This window comes from Gasterosteus aculeatus, chromosome 9 (assembly GCF_964276395.1).
Source record: "Gasterosteus aculeatus chromosome 9, fGasAcu3.hap1.1, whole genome shotgun sequence".
NCBI classification, from domain to species: Eukaryota; Metazoa; Chordata; class Actinopteri; order Perciformes; family Gasterosteidae; genus Gasterosteus; species Gasterosteus aculeatus.
The window spans coordinates 3,238,347-3,252,868 of NC_135696.1; the positions used below are offsets into that span (position 1 = coordinate 3,238,347).

The 14,522-nt window shown below is 40.2% G+C and overlaps 1 protein-coding gene across 1 annotated transcript; it reads right to left on the minus strand.

Annotated features, from left to right (window-relative positions):
- Positions 1-548: 548 nt before the first annotated feature.
- LOC144383207 (C-X-C motif chemokine 9-like) lies at positions 549-2,088 on the minus strand. Its single transcript, XM_078080159.1, has 4 exons — positions 1,930-2,088; positions 1,655-1,769; positions 1,470-1,562; positions 549-984 (listed from the first exon to the last, which is right to left on the minus strand). The coding sequence occupies exons 1-4, from the start codon at positions 2,000-2,002 to the stop codon at positions 924-926; spliced, it is 342 nt and encodes a 113-aa protein (XP_077936285.1). The 5' UTR covers positions 2,003-2,088; the 3' UTR covers positions 549-923.
- Positions 2,089-14,522: the final 12,434 nt, after the last annotated feature.

The window sequence follows — 14,522 nt, forward strand, 5'->3', positions numbered from 1 at the left end:
CTTGTAATGGGACTAGTGCAATAGGGTTAGGCTGAGGTGTAGAGTTCCCATGTTGTACTCGTGCTGTTACATTTTTCCTGTAGCTTTGAACCACCAGCCGGCTGTAAACATGCCAGAGGTCTTCAGAGGAAATCTTGCAATATCTTGCACCTTGAAGATTATTTCCTTATTTATTTGTTGAATGAAGTATAAACCACTTTAGAGGTTGGACATCCTCACTTTCAACCTTGGTCAAGTGTTTCCGTGGGCTTCATTTAATTGTTATCACTTGAAGCCTTCTCCCTGAGGAGAGAGCGCTTTTCCTTGGTAATACTTTATTTGTCACCTGCAACACTCCTTCAGTCTTCAGTCACTTCAGTGGCCTCCAGAGCCAGCGGATGAATGATAACTTTTGCTTGTTGTCAGTTTGAAGCGAAGTAACTGCTCAGCTTCTGAAATGCTGCTGGTTAGCCACAGCTTTTATTTCGGGCTGACAAAATGATACAAACACATCTTAAATGCCATATTGTTTTAAAGTTGTTCTATCTACAACAAACAGAAAGCAAAGATTTTTTATCAAAATCAGCTTTATTTGGTCTGACATTCGTAAAATAAAACTATAGTAAAACAGCCATTTTTCCATAATAAATAATCAGCATAAATAATAGTTATGTCAAGCAAACAAATAACTGTGCTCATTTCAACAGCGTCTTGCTGCTATTATACTGTACAAATATTTCCATTGTCCATTTAATTCTCTTCCTTGCTTCCGCTTTCCAGCTCTCAGCCCCGTCCCCTCCATTTCCCAATGGTCTGTGGTGCAGGAGTTCAGTGTAAGCTCTGCTCTCAGCATTCTTAGGCCTGGGTGATCACGATTCATGTGACCTCTGGGACTCTGCTCCAGATAACTTTTCAGCTCTGTCAGGCCTCCCACTCTTGTACTTTCACTCTGCCTTTTTTTTCCTGTCGATACACTCCGTCTTACGGCTCGCGTCTTTGTTTATCCTGTAAAGAGAGAGGAAGAAAAACTGGGATTAGGCCAGTGGACTAATACGAAACATCTGGAGGTTTGCGCAACAAGGCACATGTTTATATTTTAAGAAATGTGTCGGCCAACGTTCGGAACGAAACCTTTTGTATTTGCAAAAGCACTTCTGTCTCCTTCACTTTCTTTTCTCACAGAGTAAACAGGGACATTTTGCCAGGCGATGTTTGGGCTCTGCAAAATACGTTCTGGTGTCTCATCATGGGACTAAATCAAGCATTTTTGTGGTGTGATTTTCTGCTGCGTGCTGTAGCTCGGATGCCTTTTGGAAAAGGTTTGAATTTACATGCAGATTTCAACTCAGATTTTCTTAAGTAGAGTGAGAAAGAACCAGAATGCTAACCGCTTCATGCCGATTCTCTCGTTCCAGTTAATTGAGTTCAGGTGATTTTTGTGTGGGACAGGGAATTAGTAACAGTGTGTGAGTCCATTCGTGATCTCTTACCTTTCCCAGCATCTCAAAAATGCCTTGGCCCTCTTTCCCACAGTGTTCATACAGAGTTTTTCAGTTGAGTTGTTTGGATTGTTCATGGTTACACTGAAAAATACAGAAGAAGGTATTTTAAATATAAAAATCAACCCAAAATGTTACAAAGCTTCAGGGTTTTTTTAATAAGTGTTTCAACTTACATCAACTCCGTTTTATCACATCCAGGGCGACTCTCGAGGACTTCAAAATCGGAAATACTGCCTTTGATGAACATGATTGGGTTGAGACATGAGCAGCGTCCCAAAAAGTCATGAGCTGCAGGAAAAGTTTTTAAAAATGCAGTTAGGTATGCATCCAGAAAATAAGAAACTGGATAAAAAGTTCTACAGAATGGTTTGAACAGAATGGTTTAACAGTGAAACATCAGTCTCACGCATCCTTATACTTAACCATTATAAATAATACTTTCACTCACCTTGATGGAGCTGAATACAAACTGCAGCCATAACAGCCAGCAGCAGAATGCAGCGTTTCTGTGACGGGGCCATTATTCTCTGTGGAGAGAGTAAAAGTCCAGAGATCCTTAAGAGGAGGGCAGGTAGAGGAGAGATGACTGGGGAGCTGCTGTGAGCCTCTTCTCCTTTTATAGGCAGTGCAGAATGGGTTTTCCCAAAATCCATGGTTTTTCCCGTCAGGCCCAACCTAATAAATCTGGAATTTCCAGTCCGACTCTAGCACACACACTGGAATGTGCTCAGCAGTGATTTCACAGAAAGAAGACGGAAAATTATCTCCAATGTAGACCCAGATGGCTAATCACACATGCGCAAAAAACCCACAATGCACACTGAATGAACGGTGATTTTTGGACAAATGGCACGTACAGTCTTATCAAACAAGACAAGATGGAAGGTTTGCTCTAATAGCAGAACTTCACTATGACTCACTAAAATACACTGTTCAGGTAAATGCTGTTACTTTTATCAAATGAGCCTGGATAGTTCATTTACTAGATATATGTATAAAAGAAATCCTTATGTTTTTCGAATAATTAACACTTCAAAATAGATGCACTGTAAATGTTCTCAACATTCCTGATGCTTGTCAATAGTTACTGGCAATCGCAGAAAGATGACGCACGGCCACTTTCATTGTGGATTTGGGCCAAAAGACATTATGAATCAGCTCCTGTTTCCAGGATTTACCCGTTTGTCATTACATTACATTACAGGTCATTTAGCAGACGCTTTTATCCAAAGCGACTTACATTACACGTTAAACCCATGCCTTTTTTTCACATTTTTTGCCCGGGGAGCAATTAGGGGTTAGGTGTCTTGCTCAGGGACACTGGCGTGGAACATGGGGCAGCCTGGACTCGAACCACCAACCTTGACGACGACGACCCCCTTCATTAGAGTATATTAATGCTGTGGCAAGAATCACCGCTTACTTCACCCTTCTGTAGTCTATGAATTTTCTAATAACAGTTATTGTGTATACATGAAACCTTTGAAAAACATTTCAAGTTGCCAAACGAACACCTGAGCCCAGATACAGAGGCTCATCGTCATTGATGTGCTTGTGCAAGTTTAAGGCATTCAATGACAAGTTCTGATTGAAACCCATGTTGGGAGGCGTCCCAATGCACAGCGATGTACTTGCTACCCACTTGATAACAGCGTAGATCAATAACATCGCTAACGGGTTTTGCTTAAACATTTTCTGTCATGTCAACATCAGACTGAGATTTTAGTTCCAGTGTTTCCAGTAGTGACATTATCGTGCACATGGATGATTTCCACACTCGGAATCTGACCACTCCAAACAATAAAAAAAACTATGGCACCAAAACGTTTGGACACACTTTCTCAATCAATTGAATTAAAACATGAGCAGTGTGACCAGAGTTTAGAAACTTCAACACTCGGGCTCTCAATGCTGTTGAATCTTATTTGGGGAGATTTAGTATATTGTTCCATCGGGAGACTTCATTCTTAATGGAGGTGAACTTTTCCCATTTCAAAATGAGCTCTTTCAAATCACAAACCGTTCATATCGCAGTGCAGCTCAGCATCATTTAGCAATGAAGACACACCGTAGCACCCTTTAGTGTCTGCAGCTTCTTACTGAACTGGCAAGTGGCCAGTTGGGTGAAACCAACAGACTTTCACCCAGGTGACTGCTGCTTGTGTCTTGTGTGTCAGTGGTAACTTGATGATTCATCCATCCATTCATCATCAAACCACTTATCCTGCACACAGGGTCACGGGGGAGCTGGAGTCTAACCGGCGAGAGCCGCATGACTCCTAAACAGGACAAAGTAGTTGTGTTGTGCTGTTTTGTTGAATAAACCTAAATTAGTTAACTTATTTATTGAAAAGAACCGGAGAGATTGGAAATGTTTAAAAAACACAGCACCCTGTCCTCTGAAGCTATTCAGTTCACACAACTGACTATTCTCTCAATAACTCTCAGTGATATCAACCCATTTAGACATATATTGAAGGTCATTAGATGAATCGAATTGTATTTGTGATGCTGAAAACATTCAAAAAGCATCATCGACTTTCAGTGGCCAATAAATGCACAGCGAGATGAGGAAAACTAAGACAAGTCTGAAGTTAATATGCTCAGCACTCTATTAATAACAATGATGATAACCTAAACATACATTGCACAAAATGTGTTTTTGCTGATTGTCAGGAATTATACAGTGAAACACATGAAGTTGTTCTTCCTCCCCCTCTGCAGTCTGGACTGGAGCCCAACAGCTTGCTGATACAAGGCAATAGTTTTTTAGAGCTCAGTCTTTGTTCTCTGCATGTTCTTCTGATGTATTTCAGTTAGATGATTTGTAGTGAGATGTTTTGCCTCAATACAAAGAGCTTCTTATCTCTCTTCAGTTGTTCTTCCACATCACACAGGTCTTTGGGTTTCATATCACTCCTCTGGCCGCTGACAGTAACTCAGCACTAACAGGCAGCACTTTATGTTCTGCAGTAGAGAAAAGGTCAACTTATGGTTCTTACGTCTTTTTTATCTGCACGCCATTCAGTTTACACATGACTCATGTTCTTCCTCTGGAATAGAATGATGAAAGAATGTTTTTACTACCATCATTCTGCGGGAAAGGATGCGCTCTGCCATCCCGTGTGCTAGAAGTATGCAGTGTTGAACCATGAGTAAGAGCAATTTATGTCTGCTGGATAAAACACTCAGACATCTTCTGTGAAGTGTCTCCGGGGGAGGTGAGGGGGGGGGCGTTTTGCTCCCTCTCTCCCCCACCATTTATTTATTGGACAAAACTCAGGCCATTTCTGCCAAGACCCAGCTGGAACCCATTTCCTCTTGGTCACAACATTTCAGGGAAAAAGAAACTTAAAGTAGATTAAGGGTACGTGGTTGGATGTTTGCGTGTCAACAATAAGCTCATTGTTGAAGAGACATTCTCCCAGATTTTCTCCCAGTTGATTTATTTAACATTTAACAAAATGTCTGAACTGGACTATTGGTCATTCACGCTCCCAACGCATCAAATGTTGCCGTCTGTTTCCACGCCTAGATTCGACTCGTCACAAACTTCAGTCTGTTCCATTAGCTCTAGTCAAAAAACAAAACTACTTTGTTTGGATATGCTTGTCAGATAAAGTAAATATGTGTGTATGTTGGCCACATTTGCAGCTGTACACAGATAGAGATTTGTTTAAATAAGCTGGGGAATAAGTTTACTTTGCTTCACCTTGAGTGAAAGTGTTGCAGACTCTCTCTGTCTTTATGCTACATCAGGTGCTCTGAGTCATGTGTACAGACGCTGACTGTCCATAGGGGATACCAGGGAAATCCGGTCTAACTTTGTCGCAGTACAAATATATCCAGCCTGCGAGTAAACATCATATGTCTATCATAACTGGCCCGTCGGTCAATAGGACGCACGCGGCTGATACCAAAAGTCCCAGAAGACACTGCAAAAGCTACTAGCAAAAAGACTAGGGACTGATGGACCAGGTGGAGAAGGAGGACGGGGCTACCCAGCGCGCTCACAGCGAGGAATCGCCGGGCCGACATACAGGTGCTATTGTGTTGGATTCTGGTATCGTGAAGATTGGGTATCTTGATATTTATGGCAGTTTTTAATTTTGGTCACTCGCTCGCAGCACGGCACCAAAGTGTGAATCCTAAAGGTAAAGGTGGAACTGAAAAGCTCAAGGAGAAAAAGAAAAGATATCTGGAGGAAGGTACATCAAAATATAAACGTCTGACTTATTTGGGAAACCACCTACTGGTGACGGAATTATTATTATTATTATTATCACAGACACACACAATCACACACCCAGCATGCACCACTACTTATAACATTGATGTTCATACCCCATGGTATGTTGTGTTAATTTCTATGGTATAGTTCATACTAATTCTACTGTCTGATTCCAGCGCCTTTATTGGCTCTGTAGTTATATGTATATAACCTGATACTCGCCCAGCGAGAAGCATATTCATCTAGCAAACTATACCTTCCTTGGGGTGTTACAATAGCCAGTATCATTTTATTATCCATCCAGGCAAATTGGTGAATCCAAATGTTATATAAAAACATGTAATTTCTTTGTAATCAACAAAATAATGTTAAGTGTATGGGTATTATTCCAAGTAGACCACTGAGTGTTCCGGTCTGACAGTAACTTCAGGGCTACTTTCCCAGTCAGGAGCAATGAACGTGCTTTATTAATTCATTCATACCATCTGCAGGAAGCCCCTTTTCTGTGGAAGATTTAAAACAAATACAGATAAGAAATTTGATTTAAGAATGACAGATAAGGCAGACATGAAAAGTCAAAACCTACAATGTGTATATCTTCCTTTTACGTATCAGTAGTTATTTCAAATCTTTTACGCACACTTATCTTGATTATCCAATTCCAACGAGAATTCCCATTTTTGGTTTGTTTAGAGAGGACACACCTAGGTTTATTTGTTAATATTTAGGTATTTTACATCTTTCATACTCATAGTCATGAGCCAACGTACAAAAAAAAACGCAGTGTATCTTCAATTAAATATTGATATTGGGACCCAAAACCCAAAGTTTTTTGGGGGCCCCCTGGTGGCTGAGGGGCCATACGCAACCCACTTAGTTTGCTCTCGCCTCGGGCTGCTCTTTGGTTTGTTCTGTCCTTGATACTTTTCTCTCTTCATCTTTTGTTAATCTCCGTTGAACTCATTAAGCACTTCAAAGGGAATGCATATCGCATTGGGAAAGTGGCTTCTCAGTAACTTCTTCCACATGAATTAGTGATGCAACTTGGAGCTGATGTCACAGCACTCTGGGTTCACTCTGTTACCGCCGCAAAGGTAATTGGTTCACCGCGTTAATCCTCCCTGTGGCTCACACCAGGCCTGCGAACAGGGACTGTGGCATCAACCTGTCCAACTGGTCCTGGTTCAAACGCAGCGACGAGTCCCCGTTTGGTTGGTTGGTTAAAGTAACTGACACATCTGATAGTTCTACAGGGATCCAGGCTGCGGAGGTCCTTAGCGAATGTAAGAGTACAGATGGCGCCACAGGTGATACCCCGGGACAGGTGCGCACTAACCAGCGGCGGTGACCTCTGAGGGGCCCGTGCAGAGGGTAGGCAGCCGGCTGGGAGAGCTCTTTGATAGAGTCCAAATACTCTTCCATGGTGTGTGAGGAGCACTCCAGGTCTCTATTCTCTGTGTCGCTCTCCTGCATCTCGTTAATGGTCGGAAGTCGGTCCACTGCGGAGAGCCGGCAAAAGGGCCTCATCCTGCAAAACACCGCAGTGACATTGTAGTGATTGTAAAGGTTATACTTTGGCCTCCGAAGGTCGGTATCAGATCCTTCTGGATCTTCTCGTTACCAGGTGTAGACTAAAGTCTAAAGGGGCCGAATCCTCTGTGATGTAAAGTTCCTCTTAAACAACCATCAGTAGTTGGAATATTATTTCCTGGGGGGAATTTTCATACACCGACATGGCATGTTTTCAAAGCTGCACCATTATTTGCCACCACCACCACCCTCAGAACAAGAGAAAGTCTCCTTTTTTGTTATTTGGAAATATCAATAATATAGTAATATAGTATAATAATATAGTTTGGCTTTTTTCAAAAATAATATAATAATAAGTTTTATTTATTCAACTCCCTTAAAACCTTTACAATTTCACAAAGTTCTTTCGAGAAACCTTTAGAGAATATCAATACAGTCTATAAATTAAACACGTTATTTTGCTTCACCTTTATACTTTATGGAACAACAGTTTGGTACAGAAGCAGAACTCTTTAAAGCTCATTAGAGATATTAAATGAGAAATCTATCCAAACAAAGACTCACCTGGAAATGTGTGCGTGGTTCTTCCTGAAGGGCTCTTCTCTCTATTTCCACCTGTGACGCCAGCAGTCCGATGGGGGTCCGATGTGCTTCTGCTAAGGCTCTTGCCATGTACAGAAGATGGAGGCGTGACTCTGTCTGCGCTGTGGGAGGATAAGCCCGGCCATGCAAGCTTTTATAAAGCATTATCAGGACGAGGCAGACGGGGCCAATCATAGTCAGCCTACTATGTACTGCTGTACAACAGGAGGGAATCGGTGAGGTCAGGGGCTGCCGAGGTGATCCCCAACTGATCGATGGAGAAATGTCTTTATATCTCACACCCAGAGGCTGGAACTCTAGTTATTATGTACTTCCACTTAATGCCTAGTTAGGTTCATGTGAAGACAAATGTATTCCGCTTATCACGGTGGAGACTTCAGCACACTATGTTCTTTGGGTTTTTAAGATTCAATATCATTCAAAATAAGAATTATAGTGATGTGTTTTTTATATAATATATATATATATACATGGCTGATTTAGGACATAGTTTTACTGCACTTAGAGCAGGTCACAGATTGTGAAAGTATTGTATTGAACAGTTATTATATATTCAATGAAACCAAATACGCTTTCAAGGAAATACATATCATCCCTTACAGATAAAGGCGCAATCTGAATAGGCAGCATAAGACACTCATGTAGATCCAGGTCCACTAAGGCCATGAGAGGTCAGCATGACAGTTATGTGCATTATGTACTGTGGCCTTCAGTCACTAGATCTCTACACCATCATGTGAAAGACTCATTTCAACACTTTGTTGTTTTTAATGTTCATTGGTCCCAGCTGGATGTCCCCCTCAGGCTTTGATACACTGAGTTGATCGGTCTAGATGAGTGATCTACTAAAACATTCAGACCACTGCGTCACATTCTTCGTTGGAAACAGGATGAGAATAACGGCTGTTAATAGATTCTGTTCACTGTCCAGTAAGTCATCTGGTGATGCTGGTCAAGGTTAAATCTTCATACATTTCACAGTCCATGTGGAACAAAAGACACATCCATAATATATGAAATATAAAATCAAAAAGGTTTCCCTTTTAAAGTAATATTTTTACAGAACAGCACGTTGTTCAACCAAGAACAAATATTGCTTAGCCTTCATTGATTCAACATGGTGTTTGAGAACGAAACTAACATACCTTTAGCACTGCAAGTTACTGAAACGAAAGAAATGATGCACATGCCCGATGAAAAGCACTCCTAGCATAGCATGCTAATGCAATCGTTCTTTGTCAACACACAGTGTTAATCATGAGATTAAGGCCTGAACTGAAAATAGCTGCTGCTGTGATTGAGAATAGACTGCAAGACTTTAAGGAGGACTAAGAGGATCTAATGCAGGGGTGTCACTCTTTTTAGGTAAGTGGCCACATACTTGAGATCAAGTGGGCCAGACCAGTAAAATCACAGGCGACGGTCCGGCCGACCGGAGGGGGGATATCCTGATCATATTTACACAGTTAGCTAGTTGTGGCGGTAGACAGTTACATTTTGATGTTGATTTTGAAATTAAATTTGCCATAATATCTGATGAATGGGCGATCGGATGTGTTCTGAACTTGCATTACATCCTTGTGGATCGCAGCAGTAGGCTGTGCTAGCTTTCTAAAGATTACAGGTACCAAACGCACAACTTGGAAACAAAAATGCAATCAAAGTTCTCTACTTGTGATCAGGCAGGGTCAACACCGCGATATCAGTCATATCAGGCAAACAAATCCAAAAAGGTGGCACGCAAAAATCCAAGTCGGATAAATAATTAAGAATAAAATGAAGACATGCCGGAGCGCGTGGCAGTAACACACAAGACAATCTGGCAAAGGGTAAGTGCAAGTGCGGGGACATAAATAGTGGGGGGACGGATGAGGGAATGGGAGGGCAGGTGGGGAGGACCTGAGGACCAGATGAAGGGAATCAGAGATGATCTTGTGTTGATGACAGGATCTGAAATGACGGGAGAGTTAATTGACAAGCAAGCAGGCAGGAGAAAAATTAATACGTGACACTTTCATGCTCATTTAAAAAAAAACATCCTGCCAGATGTTATACATGAGCAGCTAAATACATCACTCATGGGCCACAAAGGCCTATTAATAAGCCTTTGCGGCCCAAAACACAAATTGTCACTTTAGACGTGATACCAGCATGTGGTCTTTGGGACCAACCTCTTATCCTCAGAGTGTGTGATGTGAGGCGGCTTCTTCACTTGATAGGCTACATTTTTTTCTTACACATATCCCAGAATGTAATTAAGGCCAAATTAAATATGTATTGATATAAGGCGTTTGAACTAGGAAGTAACGACACAGTGCGGCTGGTTGGGAAAACTCAAGCTATTTTTTTTATTAAAACCATTGATTAGGCAGGAGGTGATTCTAAAATAATGTAGGATAATCTAAAGAAAATAAGACAACAGAAATTCAATGAAGCAACTGCATAGTATTAGAAATACACTTCATTCATAAATTAACAATTAATAAAATGCATTTAGTGTACACCAGAATACAGCCACGATTCTGGACTACTATGTAATCAATAAAGTAATGTAATATTGTAAAACCACTCAAATTTTGAAACTGCAATCAATAGAATAATACCAGTGTTGAGCTATGATCGTATTTTATACTTGATAGCATGTAGGATTGCATGTAATACTTGATAGCACCACAACTGATATTGACTGAGAGACATTTGAAATCCGAGTTCCATGGAACTCAATGCAAGATGTCTTCTCTCCGTCCGGAGTTTCTTCATTTTTAAAACACAACTTAAAATTCGAGTGATTTTTTCCTTACACAAAAGGAAGTTGTGATTTGTACAGCGTTCAATTCATACTTTATCAACAGTGGAGGCTTTAACTCTGAGCTCCAGTATTGGTCAACTTGATCCTAGACCAGTAAATGAAGGTGAACCTTGCTTCTCTAATAAAGAGGTCTTTGAATATTCTGTAACAGGAGTTCTAGGCTCACTCAAGACCTCTAGGGCCAACGTTGTTTGTCAGAATTGACAATAGTTTTCTAAAAAAACACAAAGGCACACTCGCTCACCCATTCACAGACATTGTCAAAAACTACTTCCCTTCACGTTGTTTCATTTCTGAGCAAATGCCCACAATTTCAGCGTAATGGGCGAGGGAAATAGTTTTTGAGAAAAATATGATGGAAAGTCATACATTAGTGGGAAAAGCTGTGATTCAAAGCCATAAACAAAAATAAGTACTTTTAGCAAGAAGACACACGTCTTCACGCTGACACACACACAGACATCAGCATTGACAACTGCTGTTTATTGACATTTTGTAAATAATATATATTACAGCAGCATGTGTTTATATTCTCAGAAGACCATTAAACAAAACATGTAGACGTCTTTCTGGCCCTCCTCACCATAATAACACTACCTTAGGAGACGGCAGCTAGATTTAAAATATTCAAGTTTTTTTAAAACATAAATCGCATACATTTTACAGTCTTATCTCAGAAAACTCCTCTCCCGCTTTCATAATCTTTTACCATTGTACAGGACATTGTACAGCACCGTCTTCAAAGAAAATAATTTTAAAAAGCTGCGTGTTGTCAATTGATTCAAATAGTATTGACCATGTCCAAAGCTACACTAAGAGCTTAGAGCACCATTTATTAAAAATCCGGCGTGGCCTTGACAGAAGCCTCCACAGCTTTCATGGTGTTTCATCACCACAGCAGCTTCACTGCTCCAAATGAGATTCAGTCTACTTTTAATAACTTATGCAGCAACCAGCAAACCTTGCATGAACAGTCTTAATGCATAACAGAGTAATAACACTTGTGAATAAATATGTTGATGCACACAAAGACTGAAACAGATTCCTGTTTAAAGAGTTTACAAAAGACATACTTATCAAGTGTCTCTACCTCGGACTGGAAAACATGTTATTCCAGGAATTCCCTCTCTTGTCTCCGGGCCTACCCATCCTCTTTTTGGCTTACTAGTACTACCACCATAGCTAATAATAGTACATTACGATAGGGTTTCTACTTGCAGGTAGAGAGGACCCGGCCGCGCGTCTTGACTTTCAACATTTTGCGTGAGTTGTTGAAGGAAACCGGACTCCCGGGTGCTGTGGACCAGCATTGAGTCCAGCATGGCAAATAGACTTGTGGAGCAGAGGAGCAACAAGGAGACACGTCCACGTCTGACTTCTGTGCTTGCACGAGGTTCCGGTCCTGCTTTTAGAAGGACTATACAGGGATAGTGGTCAGATGTAGTTAAAAACTAATACATGGATATTCTCTGAAAGTGAAACTAAACGTTTATGTCAAATAAATGGACGTGTAAAAAAGCTAATTGAATCAAAATAGTTCAAAACTAAAATGACAAGAAAATAATGCTTTGCGCTTTGTTACACTGATTTCATCAACCTTTGAAAAAAGACACTTATTTATTTCTTTGTACACCGTAAATAATGGAAAGGGTGTCACATGTGTCACATGTTTAGGGCGCTGCCAAGTGGAACGTAACCACATCTAAAACAAAAGGCCTTGTTATATAAACCTGATGCAATTACATTGTATTAGTCTATCTAGAACTGCACTTTAAATTAGAGGTGTCATCTTCTGTGCACAGATCTGTCCAGATCAGGTATTAATGAAAGGACATAAGAGATTCGTACCTTGAGCCAGAGGTGGACTTCAAAAGTATCACATAATGGCAGATGCTTGAGGAAATTTTGACTGTCCAAGCAGCATTTCTGTTCAAAAGACTGCTTCGTCGTGGCAGGCTTTCTCTGGAGGTACCTGTCTGAAAGATCTCTGGCAGCAGTCTATTTTACCATGAAGTGGGGAATGGGTTCCAAGGGTGCGGTCTTTAAAAATACCCAGGGCCCGGTTTTTCAAAAGTAATCCACTAGGATTTTGGATAACGGATTGGATCAAATCTTGAAAAACAGATTTTTCAAAAAAAAAAAACGGATTACATAATCAGATTAGATCACGTAATCCAATCTTGGTTTTACCTTTAGTTTGGGTTTTTCAGAACTTTTTTGTAGGATTTGGATCACTTTGATCCTTAAAATCTGGATTAAACTGATCCCATCAGAAGGGTGGATTCGGCGTGGATTTCATGCCCAAAATGTAATGAAAACTTTAAAAATGTATCAAATAATACTATATTTGGATCATACAGTATCTTACAAGATATCCTATTTATTCATAAGGTTTTAATTGTATTTGTTCATCCGTCAGGCTACAGTGATTAGGTTGGCTTTAACGTATTCAGCCTTTCAGTATAGGACTACAGCAAAGTAGAAATAGTTTGGCCTCATAAAATAATCAGCTGTCAAAATTGACCAAAAACAATACATTTTATTCTGTCACTAATTGATATATTCATCACAATCGAAAATATTTTTGTTTTTAGAATATTTATTAGTGATGCATGCAATGATTACAGAATAACCAAAAAAATGCAAAAAATGGCAATCACTGATTTTTGAAATCCAAAACAAATCCAAATCAGAAATAGTGTCTAACTATCGCGTCTCTTGTTGCACGTCCTGTTTGCTCGTTCTGGCAGTGGAACAACTGACTCTGACCAAACTGCAGCAAACCAAGGCCAGACTTGAGATCCGCCTCCTAAAGGCTACGCTTAGACAAGCTGGTCTCTCCACATCGGATGAGGAAGTCTGAAATTATTGTGGAGTATTTGACATTAAGTCTTTTTTTTAATTCAATACATCTATATTTGAAACTTGTTATAAATATCCTCAAATGTACAGTGTTTGTGTTGTAGGTCTCAGATAAGCGGACTGCTGGAAGAGGATGGAGTGGGGTTTTTCTTTTTTTTTTTTTTTTTTTAAATGTGTGTGTTTTCATAAAAAAAAAAAAAACTTATATTGACCCCACACTGGCTATTCTACTTGTTGCTCTTTACATATCTATAGTTCTACAATGTGATTTCCTATCCTGTTTGAGCACTGGTTATCCAGATTTGATGATCCTGAAAAGTTCCTATCCGGATCAGATTGATCCAATCCGATGTTGCTTTGAAAAACTGGCTCAAAAGTAAACTGGATTACGTGATCACGGATCGCAAAAAAAAGGATTACTAAATCCGGATCAATTTTATCCGGATTAAACCTTTTGAAAAACCGGGCCCAGATGTTTGCAACCTACGAGTCACTTGAAAGGGACACTGTAATAATTGAATACAGTAACAGAATTTAAATTGTATCAAGATTACGCTCATATCCAATTACGGATCCATCTTTCACGGTATATGAAGTGGTAATGTCATCAGCAAAAAGAGATATCTTCTACGCACAGAAGCTAAACTCAACTCAGCTACCAATGTTAGGGTGTTGAACTGTGAATACAAATCCATACAATTTGGCTACTGCACCCATTGACTTCAGGACATGGTTTTGGATACAGGGAACCATGTTGATGTAAACTTAAAAGTATAAAAGACACCTGCGTCGACCCGTTACCCGTATAAAAGACACCTGTGTCAACCCGTTACCCGTATAAAAGACACCTGTGTCAACCCGTTACCCGTATAAAAGACACCTGTGTCAACCCGTTACCCGTATAAAAGACACCTGTGTCAACCCGTTACCCGTATAAACCCTGGGTATATATATATATATATATATACACATATACATGTACGTGGATCTATCATCAATAAAAAAA